Source organism: Nothoprocta perdicaria, unplaced genomic scaffold (genome assembly GCF_003342845.1).
Source record: "Nothoprocta perdicaria isolate Ctin4 unplaced genomic scaffold, notPer1 scaffold_197, whole genome shotgun sequence".
Taxonomy (NCBI): domain Eukaryota; kingdom Metazoa; phylum Chordata; class Aves; order Tinamiformes; family Tinamidae; genus Nothoprocta; species Nothoprocta perdicaria.
Window position 1 is genome coordinate 1,412,334 of NW_020455171.1, and position 17,415 is coordinate 1,429,748.

The window sequence follows — 17,415 nt, forward strand, 5'->3', positions numbered from 1 at the left end:
GCTCCATCAGAGAACACTCATCCGCATTCCTTGTGGGATCTCAGAACATTTACATTTCCTATCCTTTGTACAGAGTTCAGAATAATTTTCTTCAGACATAAAAGCCAGACAAGAATAGTTTTTCAAAGTACATTAAATAGTATTTATTGAGTCTGCAATTCCAGGGCAAAGCTATATTGCCACTCCCAGCTATTCACATGCTGTGGTACTGAACCCTCTTTATGGTCTTTTATTTATTCAATAAATGAACAATAACATGTAACATCATAAAGATGGCATTAGAAAAAAACTCTATACTGTTACTTTGGAAAACAGGAAATAGACTGAAGTCCTGTTCTCATTCACAAAGACATTTGCCTTCTTGCTTAAGAACAGAATGTTCCTACTGAGTAACAGACTTGACCTCCTGATGTTGTGACTGCATGGGAACAGTTCTTATGGAAAGGAGTAAAGCTACAAGCACGGAGAGCTATTCCATACAAGCACAGTGATGGGTGAGTGGTTAATGCTGCTTCAGCCTGCAGGGAATTCCTCACAAGAGGGAAAGAAGCTCCCCCATCTCCATGTGGGGAGGAGCTCTTCCCAGGAAGCCTGTGTGTTCAAGACTGATTTTTCAGGTGCACATGGACAAAAAACCCTTAAGAATCAGCCTGCAAAATCCTACAGCATGGGCTTTTTGGGAATGTCATCTCATATTAATATTTCATTTTTATCATGATGACCCTTCTGCATAGTAAGAAAAGGCATCATACAATATACATAGATCCATATTTACAGAGTAAATGGTAAAAGAGGAAGTTACAGTGACATTCATGTCCAGACATTAACAAATTAGAAGGTCCCTTGTGTTGATTCAGGGATTGTTCACAGTTCATTTAAGCAAGTCCTTTTCTCTCCGCACACCAGTTCTTCTGTTTAGCAGAGGACAGCCAGCAGGATGTCTCATTGGGATAAAGAGATGATTGATTTCCCTTAAACCATGGTCATAACCTTTAGAGAGGCGGGCTGGAATCTCCTAATCTTCTTCTTCAGTGCCTTTGAAGCTTTGATGCGACAGATTTTRGGAACCGGGGGAAGGGACCTGGAAGAGGCCTGGACAGACCCTGATTGTCTGACAGAAGCTTCAGGCCAAATCAGCTCATTTTCATCACCCTCGTCATARTCAAGGGCAAGGCTGCTGCTGCTGCTGCTACTACTACTACTGCTGCCATCCAAATCGCTTTCACTGGACTCACTGTCCCCAAAGCGGTTAGCTGTGAAATCGCTGACCTCCCCTTCGCTGGTCTCTGCAATGGTGGAGTGGAGGAGGGATGCGCACTCGGCAGAGTACTCAGAGTGGTCTGACTCACTTTTGGTATTGGCTCCATGACGATGACTCTTTGAGCGAGCCCTCATACTCACAGTACGCAGGACACCAGTTCTCCTTGCTGGCTGCTTTGGTGCCCCGAGACCAAGGCCACTAGAGAGGTTGGCTAGCTGGGCTTTGGCAGAGATCTCCACTGTGGATTGCCACTTGCGCTGCTTCTTCTTGGTGGCCGTGTCCACATAAGCTGCTTCGAGAGAGTACAGTGCATTAGCAGAAGCCCCGTGCAGCTCCGGCCTGGACGGCACGGGCAGCAGTTTGAGCTGCGTGGGCAAGAGGCTAGACTCTGAGCACGATCTGCCAGTCACATCACCTGAATACGAAGGTCTCCGCACAAGGCTCTTCATTCCGTGTGGTCTTTGGGGCTGATTCCACTCTGCTGGCTGCCTGGCAGCTCCATGGAGCCCTCTTGCCTTCTCCATGCAAAAGGCCTGCTTCCCAGGCCGCAGCACTTTTTCACTGTTTCTCCTCTTTATCTTTACTGCCTTTGTTTTGGAGTTGGCAAACTTGACTCGGACCTGGTGGGATTCCGCAGGGACAAACTGGGCATGAACAAACTCACTCCGCACTGCTCGCTCATGACCCCCGGCATTAGTCAGTTTGGGGTTTCCACATCTTTTGAGGGGTGGCTTTTTTGATGGGATAGGCTTAGAGTTCCATGTGTCTGGGCTGGAGTCATCTTGGCATAGCTGTGAGCAGGATGAACTGTGCTCCTCGCTACTCTCCATTGTTTCTGACAGAGGAGAGCTCCTTGCTGCGGACTTGGCAGGATAGGAAGCATTCACAGCTGATGGCTCTGTGACAGGCGGGGGGGACGGCAGCTCTCCATTCAGAGAGCACGTGGTCTCCTGCTGCTTTGCACATTCCCCCTCCGGCACCTCACTCTGGAACTTCCCATCAGCTTTGTTGCTTTCCAGAGAGCTCCCTTGTTTTTCCAGCTGGCTACTGGTGCTGCTAATTTTCACTCCACCAGTGCTGGGGGTTATAATGAGTCTCTGGTGCACTGCAGATGGCTGGCTCTTTGTGGAAACCCGCTCACTGGCATCGACCCGACTGCCATCTTTGCACCTCGTCAGCTGCAGTAATTTATTGATGTAGCCCCCTGGCTTGGCCTCTGTGGTTGGCCTAGTCCTTATCAGGCTGGGGCCCATCATACTAGGCAGGGGTTTGCTGGATGGAGTCTGAAGGTCTGTTTCTGGGGGTGTCCCCACCAGGGAGAAGAGGGGACTTTGCAAAGCCACTGCATGAAGGGGGCTTGGGTAAGGGTATATATCAATGCCGTTCTTGGAAACCAAATCATTCTGGAATTTGGGGTCCATGTTGAGCAAGTRCAGTTCTCCTGTATGGCACAGGGGCAACATGAATTTGGGATCTGTCTCTTTCTGAAATCTACTCTCTGCTGGAATGAGTCTTTCCAGGTCACCTAAACATTGGATGAAAATAAATATCCTGATTAAATCACAGACAATTATACTCAAGCTGGCTTATGTTAAATGCACTATTTCAGTGCAATGTGCCAACTTCTACTAACATTTTAGCATGAAAGAGGAAAAAAGTTTCAGAACTCAAAGGGCACCGCATTACTTCATAACTTTTATTCACCTGAACAAAATGGAGACAACAATGCCTTTTAATACCAAATGTTAAACTCATATCGCAGAAAATTTAAACTGTGCTTAGATGGAATAAATTTGCACACAGAAAGATGTTCTAGAACTTCAGAAAATAACAGGAAGTCTACAGAATAAACAAAAATAAGCATTTTTATTTCTGAGTAAAAATGAAAAGTGAATAAAGCACCAGAAGCTTAAAGTTGAAAAACATGTAAATTAATCTACTGCAACATATATAATTAATATATATAATTTGTTAACATCTTCCTCTGGATAAGCCTTTAACTTCTTACTCAGCAGTTTGTTGCATTACTTTTAAAGGTTAACTCTGCATTCTGTCTTCTCCTTCAATAACATTACCAGTCTCATGGCTTTTCCAAGAAATTGTCTTTTTACATTCAAAGTTTATAAAGCCTTTTATTCCTTCAAGAATTATTCAGAGAATTTGTGGAATGGAAGAAAATGATTCCACAAATAGGTTTTTAAAAAGTCAATTGTGAATGTGTAGAGGAGTGGAGACTCCTTTGTACCTTGACATACCAAGTTCTATGGATAAATAATAAGAGGCATGGAGGTTCAGTCCATGAAAACAACATTTATAGCCACTAATTTATATTTCTTAAATCTTGGAATAGCCTCAAAGTTGTCGTAAATTGCACTTTGCTGCTTTGCTTCATCTCGGGAGCATCTCCTTTGCGGTGACTAAAAGCTAGATTGTGCTCTAAGAGCAGGACAGCTGTGTTAGGACGGTCAGTGCCCTATCCAAATAAATCATCCAGCAGAGGACTATGGGACTACAATGTGCTTAAYTGTGGTACCAAGAGCACCAGATGCAACCATTTGTAATTACCTTGGATTTCTCCACACAACAGTGAAGACAGTAGTGCTAACAAATCCTCAGCAAGTTAATTCCTCACTGCATCCTGCTGCCAGGGCAAAGCCAAGCACCAGGTCCAGGTAGGTAATTCACTTACAGTGACTACTTCTGTCCTATTAGGGGAAGTTTTGGAAGACTTCAAAATTTGTAGTTGTCTTAAGTGTCTTACCTGAGACACTTACAAATCTGTTACAACAAGGATCAAGATAATGATGTCTCATACCTGATGTATTTTCATAATGAAAATTCATAAGGAAAATGCCAGTTTTCCTTTTATTTCCTTTTTATATACTCTGCAGCACAAAGTTCTGTGAGAAAGGGGCTCTTTTTTTCTGTTTCGTTGTGAAAAAGGTAAACTGATTTGTTCTCAACACTACATTAAAAGGGAAGACAAAACTCTATGTTCTAGCTCAAGATGATGCAAGCCTTTGCATGAGGAATCCAGACATTAATTTATCTGTAGTGAGTTGAGGGAGGATCTATATTAGGACTGCAAACTTTTAACAAATCAAAACAAAATCTTATCCTGGTACAAAACTGAATAGGAATGCAAAAAATATTAATCAAAGGAGTAGCGACTCTAATGCAAAGGAACCAGGAAGGGCTCACAAGAATGTATATCTCCTGGGTCTCTGCATGCCTTACACAGGAACCAGAGACCACTGAGCTCAGCTCCACTGCCAACCTGTAAGAAGCCTTGAGAACATTTCACTCTAAGGCTGTAATTTACCACCATCATGTCAGATGTGTCTGTACAGCAAGCTACACCATTCACGGCCTTGTTTCTGCTTTAAGCAAGTCAGGGACGAACTTGCTCAAGTCCAGGAGCAGCAGAGAAGAATCAGAACAACACTCCTTGAAATTATACTGTGACTTTAGTGTTTTAACTATCACGCAGCTGGCTGGCTTTTCCTAAGAACTGCACTACCACATGGCTGCCAGTCTGTGGACCCATATGCAGGACCATGTAGGGACCCACTCTACAGCTGACTAAAGAGGAAACTAGAATATTACTGATTTTGTCCAAAGGTATGAAGCAAATTCATATTTGCCCCGACTTTAGGCTCAAAGCTGGTTCCTAGGTAGCCCATTAAACTTTGGTGTGTTATCTCTCACTTTCCATAATAAAAGTATAATTAAAAAAGTATAATAAAAAAATAGAGTCCATAGTAATCTAAATAAAGAAGGTTAGATACTATCATATTCATTTGACAAGTGATTGAGAAAATGGAAACTAAATCTGGAAGCAGTTCTTTCTCCTTAGATTTTTATGCAATCTTTCTCAGTAAAATATAACAGCACTAATATTGAGTTCACTTTGTAGTTGTAGTGTAGTTTGCATTTCATGCAAATATCCTGTGGATATTGCATGTCATATCATGCAAATTACCTGTGGAAACTGGCCTTGGTCGGGACCTGGCTGGAGTCCCAGAAATGTCTGTGTTATCCGTAATCCGACAGACATCGCTGGCATGGGCTCCCTGCTGCGGGAAGCTGGTGCTGTGCACAGTGGTTTCATCTGCAGACTTGGGTCGGTAATCAAACACACTGAGCCTTGCTTTAGGGTGTTGAGAGCTTGGCAACAGACTGGTGTGGGAGGAGGAGATGGACTCACTGTACACAGAGGTGCAGGAATTGGAGAGTGAGCAAGAACCACCATCACTCAGGTCATAGAAGCCTGCAAATTTAAAATAAATAGAAAGATCATTACGTTTACAGTGACTAAACATGTTCTGTAGAAGAAAAACACAGGAAATAAATCTCCTTTGTTATATGCCACATGTCTAAATTTATGATCATTCCTGAGGTAACTTTTGGGGAGATGTACTCCAACTCAACATACTTTTGGGGCTTCTGCATATTTATTTAGGTCATGAGCCAGCACCACATACACATACATGCTTAATTCTGAGGTGAGATGACGTGCATAGTTCTCCACTGGAGAACTTCTTTGGGAACTATTATGCAACAGGTATAAAAGAAAGCCACCTTATGTGACTGTAACTTGGTTAGGAGCCAAGATTGGAAAGCACAGCAAAATTAGCCTGTGATCAGAACTGCCAAGCCTAAGACAGCAGGAATGTGTAAGGGCAGAAAAAGGAGGCTATCGTCTCGCTCTCCCAGTCTTGTGACTATTGGCAATCAATCATGAAAGTTGTATTAAATAAGGCTTATGGTAAAGATGATTTTTATTAGTCCTCTGTAAAGCAAACAGGAAAGCAGACTTTTTCCTTTGAACTGTATGTGTATGCCTAATCACATTATTCTTGAATTGAAACACTCACAGAACCCTGCACTTCCTATAGCAATTGTAACTATCAGCCTGCAAAAACACATACACTGTTAATTTAAATTGAACTTAGGACAAATGGTTGAAAATTATTGGGAGAAGTAATTAGTGGGGAGATGTTTTCTCTCTGATCTTTTTAAAGAACATTTTCTTTCCTCTTCTCACTGAAGACTTAAGTAATTTCAAAATTCTTTTTGAAAAGTATTCGTATTGCCTCACACCAAATAACACAAACTGCTTTTAATAGATACCCTGTCTATATATGGCCACATTTCAGGTCTCTGTGTGAATCAGACCAGAGACTTGAAACAGTCTCCTTCAATCCATGAGAGCTTTAGCCAGCAAATGGCRGTGGGAGCTTTTCTCAGAGTGTTTTAATAGAATTGCTTCATTTTTATATAAATGATCAAACACTCATTAAGACTGAGTACAGCAGTGATATTGATCTGAAAGGCTTTACAGAGCTTTCTGTGATTCAGGCAGAGTACTGACTTCAATGTTGGTCTCCCTACTTCCAGGGGGTACTCTGGTCACTTTGTCAATGCCATTCTGCACCGGATAAGGTAGGCAAGGGATTAATCGATCTGCATCCTCCTCCTCCTTCAGTTTGTAGCTAAAATGCCCATTTTCAACATTTTTTTTTTGTACTTTCAGAGTAAGCTTTCTGTGTGAATGAAACAGTATTTTCCAATTACACAGCTTTGTCGAAACACTCCTATGATCCCAACACGCACTCTGTGCCAGGTCATTACTCTCTACCTGAACCCATGGCCACTGTTTCTGACCAAATAACACAGGGAGTTTTGTTTTGCAGATYACATCTCTCAGTTCTATCAGCTCCATACTCCTGGCAATAAATGACCAAAYGTGCATTACCTGAGCTTGGCCGGCTGTCACTATCCAGGTATTCACTGGAGGTCTTACTGACGTCCAACTTCAGCTCACTTATTTGCTGGTCTAGTTGATCCAGGTGGCTTTTCAAGCCGACATCCTGTCTCCTCAAACGAGACTAATTCATAAGTAAAAAAGAAGGTGGAAATGAAGAATAATCACAGTTAGAAACTCCACAGCAACTCGTGAATTCAGGCCATCTGTGCTGGACAAATTATACGCTCATAAAATGTTTTGCTTGGCTAGGCACTGCTGCAACTGCCTCTCCTTAATGAGACTGAAATAACGTTGCAAGCACAAAACATCTTTCTCAGAATACATTTTCTTCGAACTGAAGATTTGCTCAAGTGGACAAATTATTTTTACCTTTCCTCTTTGTTACACCCATGGCAGGAACTGTCTCACTCTAAAGATAAGGGCAGTCTTTCCCCAATTAACACACAGAGGTACTCCATTTTGCCAACACTGCAACTGAGCAGACACTGGGATAAAAAATACGGATGGTCTGAATGCACTCCAAGATGTTTGTAATTTAAGACACTTTCTGATGAAAGGAAACTACTGCATGTAAAGCCATCTTACTGCCATATGAAATACAGGCAGCATACTTAATTCTGCAAACCCCTTAAGCTCTGAGGACATCTCTTCAGACTGAACGGGTACTTGGTGTGAACTGTGACATCTCTTTGCTGAAAGTTTCCCTCGTACCTCTCATCACTAGGTATTTCTACATATTTTATGAAAACAGAAGCATTTGAATCTTTCTGTGAAAATTAGTGCATATAAAATATATAGCATGTCAAACTCATGAACAGTCCTTCAGAAGCCACTACCAAAGGTCTATGTCTGTTACAATAACCGACCAGGCAGACCAGAGAAAACAGCTAGTGCAGCTGCTTTCCCCGTATTTGTGCAGTCAGTTTGGGGGACAGACGGCCGGTCATTAGGGTACTAGCCAAACAACCATGGCGGGTTTTGGTCACAAACTTCTCATATGGCTTAGCAAATTATCTGGGCCCAAGCTGACCGAGGTATTTAGGCGACTTCTAATTATATCACACTCAGCTATACATTCCACAAGACTTTCCAGAAGGGCAGTCTCTGGAAGTTAATTGTAAAATTGTGCTTGCAGCCCCCGAGGGGCCAGTTTTCCATTCAGCAGTGGCAAGAAAAACATGACTAAGACAGACTTCTCTTTATTTCAGCTTTAAAAATATAAGTGGTAGTTCTAGCAGCATTTCTGAATATAGAAAAAAAAAAACAAAAAATCAAAATCTCTTAAACTAATTAAAGTATCTACAAAATTAAGTGGCACATTTATTTTTGAAGCAGAAAAATCAAAATCCCAAAGAATTCATTTTGAATTCTACTGTCCCCAAGTTCCTATTATTCAGCTTTTAAGACTTGCATCTTTATGTTCACCCATTGATATAAACAGTAAAAACAAAGAAAAGCTAGGATCCTGATGTAATTGATAAATAATCAGAAACTGAGATTTGAAGAAAAAATTAAAGATATCCCGAGGCTCACAAGGCCATTGTTTTGGTTGGTGAAAGTGCCCAGGGAAATGAAAAGGTATTTCTAGCCTGCTTTTTAATTATAGAGAACTGCAATAAATTATAAGACACAAGAAATAAGGATCCTTTGTGTTAATTTCACACAAAGGTAGAAAGCTTTATGTTCAATAGGCTTATTAGTGCTTCCTAAGAAAACAAGCAGTGATTTCCATTCTTCCTGTTTCATATAAACACAAAGTTAGAGACTGGATAATAAAGAACATTTTCTATCCCTTCTGAATGATGATTAATTTCCTTTATAGTGAAGAAACAAAATCATGCCATGCTTCCTTCGATCCCACCTACTCAGGAAATCACAAAGTTGTTTTCACGGCTGGAATTAATTGCTTAATGATTAATGTTTTGCCAGCCAATCCCTCAGTTTGTGGTTTCTGATTAATGGCAGAGAGGCCACAAGGCTCTCAGGTATTCAAAGATTATTTATTATACCTCCAGGTTCTGTCTGAGCTTTCACAGCATTTTAACCAACACGCATGATTTACATCATCATTTTTAACCCTTTTATAGTGCCCCACACCTTGGGGTTTTCATATTTCTGGCAGATTTCATAGCTTTGATCTTTCAGTTACTCCTTCCGCGATCCAAGCCAATGATTTCCCCAAACCATCCTGATGACTTTTCCGGTGTGACTGTTTGAGGTTTATTGTTGTTATTGTTCTAATAACCACATAAACATTACCTAGAACAATAAGCCCTAAATACATTCTTTCTCAATCCACAACATGAATTTTACATGAGACAAAACCATGCAGGTGAAACCATCTGTTTGCTTCGGGCAGTGCAGCTGTGAAGACTTCTGTAGGAGAAGGGGATGCAGGGGAGGTTGAGCACTTTCTTGCCTGGAAAAACACAGGACCAGATTTTCAAAATCTAGTTGTGCTACTGATAGCCTCCAGTCTTTGGAAGCCCAGTTTGAGATCCCTTTATGGCACCTATGTTTTGAAAAGGAAGAACACTCTCTAAAAAGTGAATTCCTATGGGCCATCACAAATAGGCACCCCAAATCAAGGCACCAAAAAACATGTTTGACCATTCTGCTCAGATACCACTCTCTYAAAGGCAGCCTTGACATTTATTTCTACGGGTATAGATCAGGACATGACAATTTTATTAATCCGGTGGTATTCTGGAATGCATAAACAGCAAGCAATATTAACCTTATCTAGATTTGCACAACTAAATGTAGCCACCCTTTGGTCTTTTTGTACCTAGCAATACAAAGCAGACAGTTTCAGAGGGAAATTAATCTCACCTATTTCAGGGCCCTATTCCAGCATAAATTGAATGAACCTCTTCCAGAACATCTGTTTTCTCCATTGAGAAAGGTTTGAATTTAGACAACTAAACATTAATATTTTTAAAAGACATCCTATGTTTAAAAGATATTCTATTCAATTTGAAGATAGTCTAAGGCAAAGAAGACCTACGCAAAATGCAGGATACTGTTTTTTTCTCCTCTTCAGGATAAGCTATGCCCCTTTTCCACATTTTTATAATGCAATAAACCACCTGAAAGCTCATAAAACAAAAATTACTACACTCAGATCAATGTTTTATAAATAATGTTCTCTGAGGAAATAACYGAGAAATATCAGATGCTGCTGCTTTAAATATCTACCTAGTTAGACTATGAATGTCATTCATCTGTATTAGCTTGAACTTGCATCTCTTCTCTCTCTTCTAGGCCACCATAACACAGTTTTGCCAAGAGAGCAGTTGAAACAGCTCCTGGACACCAGAGTGAACCACTGCAAGGGGCAAAGCAGGAGGCAGCTGAGGACAGTGAGGCCAGACTGCTGGGGGTGGCAGGAAGCCTGTGGCCTTGCTGCTGACACCAGATTTCTGGGAAAGCCGGCTGGTAACTGTCACAGAGAAGGGATTGAGATGCTGCAGTGGCATCTGCTATTGGTCCTTACATCACTTCAGGGCATTACTCATTTCTGCTGGTGGCACTTGTCTCCCCATAATCTTGCCTCCATTCCTCCATGTCTCTCTATCATGGGAAARGCTTGGACTGCCTCCTAATCAATTTTGCTTCCACTGCTCAGAAGTCTTGAGCAAACTCGGGCCAATGCAGCTTCCTGATCTTATGTTGCAAGGATCAAACTTTCTTCTGAACCKGGCTACAGCCCAGGGTTACAGTCCTGCCTGAAACACGGTATAAGCTACACAGTGAGACAAAGCTGCATTTACTTTGCTAGYGAGTTTCTCAATCAGGAAGCTTATAGAGCAATGATCACATACGCTGCCTTCCCTGGGCCAAGAGCAACAACAAGAAAGACATAATGCTCCATGAGCAATGCTGTGCTTGGCATTTTCCATTCCTCTTAGTTTTAACTTAATTTCCTGTGATCGTGAACTGAATTTTCAAGGGTTTGAATGTGACATGCTACCCATGAGTCACCGAGAAGTAATTTTCTGTGTGTAGTCTCTAAGCCCCTATGATCTGAAAACCTTTTTATCAGTTGGCTTTATTTTGCTATTAAGCAAAATCGACATCTGTATCTACTTAAGTATGTGCCTGCAAATCTCAGATGAAAGAACATTAGAAAGCTATCACCTATGCCAGTCTGGAAAGCTTCCAGAGGCCACAGATCAATTGAAGGAGCTTTTTGCCACTACTTTAATCATTTACATGACTGCAATTTCGCTGAGAAATTAGATTCATATAGCTGTGAGTAGTGCTTTTCAAGCTTTTTGAACACTTCCTTCCCTGGCAGCCACAGAGGTGAGGCACGTTTTGTATAATTGCAGTGGCACCTACTGGTGAAAATCCATCCWTTTCCAGCGTGCACTAAGGTACCTAGTTCTTGTGACTCCTGCAGTTCTAAAGGCAGTATTTTAAAGGCTGTTTTCTCCCATTTTAATGGGTAGTTTCTCCTATGTCCTTGAAAGCTCCTAAGGCACCAGTAGTCTTGACAAACTAGTCTTCTTTTTTCAGTTCTATTTTAAGATCATATTTGAAAAGTATGTGTGTTTATATAAATGAGTAATTAAAGCTGACACAAAAAAAAAAGGCACTATGGTCAGAGTTCATTGGTGTTTCTATTAACCCAGTGGCTCCAGGCATGGGAAAAGTGCTTTTAGTCCTTTTTTCTTTAAAAAAAATAAATAAAAATAACAAAGTGCATGTAAGTGAAGCTATTAGTTAAGTTTATTAATGACAAGCAATCACTGATTGGTCACCCCCCTGCCCTGCGCTTTCTGCTTTAATCACAGTCTGCTCGCTGTCGGGTTTTCACCYGCAGTAGCCCAATTTCCCCGGAGGTTAAAGCCCATTTTCTTGCCGCGATGCCGCCGATAAAGCTGCCGGCAGCGAGTACATGTGCCCTCCGCTCTCACACCTGACGGGGAGCTCCGACCAGGCCTCACATCAGCACCAGGAGGGAAAGGGCTCGAACACGCACGGAGCCTGTTCCAGCGGGTAACTGCCCGCAGCAGAGATTAAAGCCCTCCACCCTTTGATTGCGGGCTCCCTTTCAAACGAGTTTTTAATATAGTGCTTTTTTTTTTCTTTCACACAAAACCGGGCCAGTGTCAAGTGCAAGACTCCAAACCCAAGGCCGCTTACGCAGTTATTCCCCCCGTTTCGGTCGCACAGCCCCTCGCGAGCACGGAGCGCTCGCGGCTTCCCGGCCCCCCCGCGGGCGGGTTCGCGGCCGTGCACGCGTGTCCGCCCACGCCAGACCCCGCAGCGCTTCGCTCGGGGCGCCTTTTCCCTCCAACCCTCCATCAAAAGCGGGACGATGCCTCGACCCCTTAAGCCAAGCGCCCCCTCCCCTGGCCCTCAGCCCCACGAAGGCGCCGCTGCCCGGGGCACAAAGCCCTTCACGCGTTCCCGCATGCGACACCGGCGGCCGTTACAACGGCCGCAACGGCCGCCGCGCGCCGGCGCCGCTCACCAGCTGCTCCTTGAGGGCGGCGAGCGTGGCCTCCAGGCGCTGCTCCTTGGCGCGGGGCTGCGGCATGGCCAGCGCGGCCCGCACCAGCGCGCGCTGCTTCTCCCGCAGCACCTGCAGCTCCTGCAGCCCGGCCAGCGCCGCCTGCAGCCGCTCGCCCACGCGGCCGCGGTCCCAGCCGCCCGCCCGCGGCGCCCCCAGCAGCATGGTCAGCGCCGGCCCGCGGCCATGGGCGAGGGGCGGCGGGCAGGCGGCGGCCGCCGAGCTGAGCCCGCCCCGCGCCGTGCTGCGGCGAGGACCGCCCCGCACTCGGCTGCGGAGCGAGTGCGGTGCGGCCGCCGCGGCGCCGGCGCTTTTGGAGGGGAGGTGGCTCCGGGGGAGGGCGCGAGGGAAGCGGCTGCGGCGCCGGGGCCACCTCCCGGCGCGGATACGCGGCGCGAGGAGCCGGAGCCGGAGCCCGGCCCGCCTCCCTGCCGCCGCGGCCGCCCGGAGCGAGGGCCGCTCGGGTTTAGCCCCCTGCGCTCGGCTGAGGATGCAAGGAGGGCAGAGTGCCCTGGGCACGCTCAGGTGTCGCCTTTCCCCACGTGTGGRTGTGTGCGGGAGTGCGCGACCTTCATCGCTTCTCTCTGCTGGTCCTTCCCGGCAGTTGGGTGCAGGCACAACATGGGCTCTCTCCTCGGTGCTCTCAAGAAGCCAACCCGTGCCACCTAATCTACCAAAGTTCACAGGCCTGGTACCAGGTCATTCCCTGTCGCCTTGAAAGCCCAGCAGACACCTCAGTGTGTGCCACAGACCATGAAAGGTCGTTTCAAGGGCTTAGGATTTTCTTTGAAAAAATTTCCATGAGAAAATCCTCATGGAAATCCAGGAGCATGGGGCTGTTGCTGCTGAGAAGTGCCTCTCATTAAGGCTTTGGGCACAGACAGCAAACTCTTAGGAGATGGTCAGGAGGCAGCAAAGCCAATATATGCCCATAATAATGTAAAGCAGAAGCCCAAATATTAAAGGAGACCAGTGAATAGAGTGGACACAGCTAAGACGTTGCAGGAAGTAGTTTTTCTGCATTTGCAACCCACCAATCTGGTCCTCTTTATGTTGCTGTGTGCTGCATTCAAAGAGATTGAAATAGTGTCATGACGTTCTCTGTGAAGCAGTGAACACATACACACCTCATCCATCTGTGGCCATCTCCTTTCTGCCCTGTGACATATCCTTAAAAACTGGCATACTTTGAGTGCCAATATGTGCTGCAATACATGACTTAGCTGAGTGGGAACCAGTTGCTGTCATCTGGTCTTCAAATATTCTTCTTTCAGCACCACATGTGGGTGGCCATTTCCCCCTCTCGGCCTGCTGCCAGCTTCTCTTTTTCTGTAACAGTCTTGTAACTGTGGGATTATCAGATACAGTAGCGTAATGTCAAATCTCAGCTCCCACTGGGAGACCAGATTCCTCTTGTGTTTGCTCCCTAGCCCTGTGCAACACATTCTTTTTTGACAGTGTGAGTGAAACCAAGCCTTGCTTTCACCATGTTGCTTTCCAGCGTTTTCACAGGCCTTAAAGATTTGAGAACTGAATTTACCCTGCAAAGTATGACTGTGTCAGGATAGGTCTAGCAGTCTTCTGAGAAGGCATTCTGAGAAGGCATTCACAGATATTTCCAGTTGTGGAAGAAGCTGAAGGGACACTCACAGCTCTACTGTGCTTAGTTGAAATATGTATGAAGTATGAAATGTATGATATATGCATGATATCAGGCGTGATGATCTTGGGCATTTCTTTTTTCTCTCTCTCGATGCATGTACCTGTGCTCTTCTTCCTTTCCCCAACTGTCTCACCAAATTCCTCTGTACTGAGCAGTGCCTCAGCCTCACAGTACTGGGACTCATCATCTGCACAGTGGAAAGGGAAACGGGCTTAAAAACTGAGATGTCCTTGAAGGYACTAACAAAAGACAGCAGAAAATGCTGTAACCCCTAGGGTGGAGGGTGGCAAACAACTGAAAGTGTGAGAATCTTGCAATGTCACTGCAGGTATGAGCAGCTGAAGTGTTCCTGAGAAGTACTTGGCTTGACACTTGTTAAAACAGATGTGCAGCACAGTTCCATATTTAATTCAAACTACTTTCTAACATGACAAAATACATCTCACTGATATAAATGCCAGTTAAAATGCGCTTGCTAGAAGAATTAGATAATGTATGGTCATATATCTTTTTCTCTCTTTGCATTCTTCCCTTACAAGAAACTGTTATCCCTTGCTCTTTTTTCTTATTTTTCTTTCTATCTTTCTATCTTTTTATACATTAAATCCCCAATGGGCTGTATCACAGCGCTATCTTTATCCTAACCAGCCTCCCGATTATCGTCTGCATTGTAGTGATTACTTTCTTCCACTGTTGGAACTGTTGTACTTGTCATTTAATCTTTTCAGATAACTCAACAAATTGCATGTACTATCTTGTTTCTAGGACAAATAGTAAAAGGTGTGAACCCCCTCCATGAGATTAAGAAGGAGGAAGCTTCATACTGGGGAATTATGAAACTTTCACTACTCTTAATGACAGACACAGAAGGATGTTTGCTGTTCATTTTCTGTAAGGTTTCATTAGACTTTAACAATGATATAAAGAAAATGGGAGTATCCTAAAGCTAACATCTCATATTGTTGCCTCGCTATAGTACACTGAAGCCAAGTGCTGAAATGCAACTTGTGTTTTTCAGGAGCGAAAAGATTCAACTTACTTGTGTTTATTTAGTTCCATGAATTTCAAGTGCAATGTTCTTGATTTTTGAAAGTMAGTAAGAAACACTCATGTTTTTTGTCTATGGATTCTGACATCATATAATTCTAAGAAAAAGCTGTATTAAAGGAATAATATGGCTGTGAAAACAGACAACCAAGCAAAGCACATAACAGAACTTGTTTCCATAACCTTATTTTGTGTTCCAATTTATATGATGTGATTGCCCACTCTTGTTTCAGTGATCTGTCCTTTATTCGGTATGTTGAGTGAAAGATAGATACTTGGTGAGCAACCGCTTACCGTTTCATACTCCAAGGCTCCAGCTACAGGTCTTGATTCCTGCAGGCCATTCAAGCTCTGCCCTGAATACAGAATTATTAGTTCTCATATGTCTTTTTTTTTTAAGTGATGTTTAGTATTCCAGCTTCTGAGGATCTGGCAGCAGAAAAGACATCTTTATAACTACTCAAAGAGTGTAAGGCTGTTGTTTATGTTTTCCAGTTTACTACCAGGGGCACAGAGGTGTGTGCTCATTTTGGGTGCCACTGGAGAGGCCTTTGGCTTATTTTTCGGGGTAGTTATTATTATATACTTAATATATATATATGTTTTATTGTTGCAAGCAGAATTCCCTTTGACTTCATCTGCAGTTCTGAGCACTCAGCACTTTGGTAATTGAATCCTGGTTATTTTAATTTCTATCCCCAGGAAAATGAGGAACACAATTAGTGCTCCTCACATGGAGCCAGCTTGGGTGTGCCTGCACCTGTGGTATAGACATGCCCTCAAAAGCTCATAAACTGCCGAGAAGGAGGCAGGTGTTATTTACCCCTTTTTCCAGATGGAGATGCACAAAGAGGTTAACCCTTTTATGCAGCACACAGGAAATCTGTGGTAGGACTTGAAAGTGAAGTCAAATCATTCTTTTGACCACAAAAATTACTTTCCTTACGGTTTTGTGGGTGTATATTAGCTATTTTGTATGGGGCTAATGTTAATGGTAGGACAATTTGTATTGACTTACAGATGTATTTATCAAAAAAAAAAAAAAAAAAGGTAGGTCAGTATTTGCTTTGGAAGAAATCCAGAGCACACAAATGCTCTGTGTGCGCTCTTTGCTAGCGATGCTTGTTAGGAAATGCACAGCATTGTGCATCCTTGACTGTAAGTGTTACCATCACCCAGGCATTTTGTATGACTAGCACAACAGCTGCTTTTGGAGACATTCTTCCTAAGGGTTATGTCTCCAGGATTGTTTTCTTTAATTAGGGGGAAAAAAAAGCACAATTCACTGGTGACATGGTATCTTGTCAGAGAATTTGATTTGAATTAAAAAAAAATATTTCTTTTTAAACTGTAGCTTACGTAGTGATGGATAGGGAATGAGGAGTGATATTGCAACTGACAGACTGCTTCTGCTGAAAAAACAGATTTGAGTTGATGGTGGTCTTTAGAAAGACAAATCTTCTGAAAACAAGAGCAAAACCCTGCCTTCAGCCAGTAGGGATTAGGAGATGTCCATCTGTTTTTGTGATTATTTCTGTTTGTTTTTTCTCAAGGTTGCAGTTTGATTCTCTCGTGAAACTTCCCGCTCAACTGTGGGGGCAGCAGGGAAGGGAGACAGAAGGAAGGCTTGCTCAGGACTGTCACAAATTCAGTATGAAAGTGTTCATTCTTGTCTCTTTCCATTCACACCCTCCAACTGAGGGTGTGAAAATAAGCACTTATTTTGGACCAGTTAAAGACATCTGATGGCTTGTAAGTATATGGATAGAGGGCAAAATGGGAGGGAACTGGAGATACTGCTGTACAGTTGGAGACCCAAGAATCACAGGATATGCAGGAGGATGGAGAAGTCATGGGAGAAAACATAAATCCAGGTGAGCAGAAAGAATGCCACATGGTAGCAATGATGGACCTGGAAACAGTAACTAGAGAGTTAAACCAGAAAGTGGAGTTAAGGGAAAGTGTAGTTAGAGAGAATGGGATATGGGGCAAGCCAGCAGGGGCGACACGGTGGTGGGAGTTTACTACAGGCCTCCTGACCAAGACGAGGAAGTGGAYGAAGCCTTCTATGGGCAGCTGCGGGAAGCCTCCCGATCACAGGCCCTGGTCCTCCTGGGGGACTTCAACCACCCTGATATCTGCTGGGAAAACCA

General features: G+C 43.7%; 1 protein-coding gene across 1 annotated transcript; it reads right to left on the reverse strand.

Annotated features, from left to right (window-relative positions):
- Positions 1-334: 334 nt before the first annotated feature.
- Positions 335-12,717, reverse strand: DACT2 (dishevelled binding antagonist of beta catenin 2). The gene is made up of 4 exons (XM_026037393.1): positions 12,514-12,717; positions 7,020-7,152; positions 5,244-5,531; positions 335-2,786 (listed from the first exon to the last, which is right to left on the reverse strand). The coding sequence occupies exons 1-4, from the start codon at positions 12,715-12,717 to the stop codon at positions 973-975; spliced, it is 2,439 nt and encodes an 812-aa protein (XP_025893178.1). The 3' UTR covers positions 335-972.
- Positions 12,718-17,415: the final 4,698 nt, after the last annotated feature.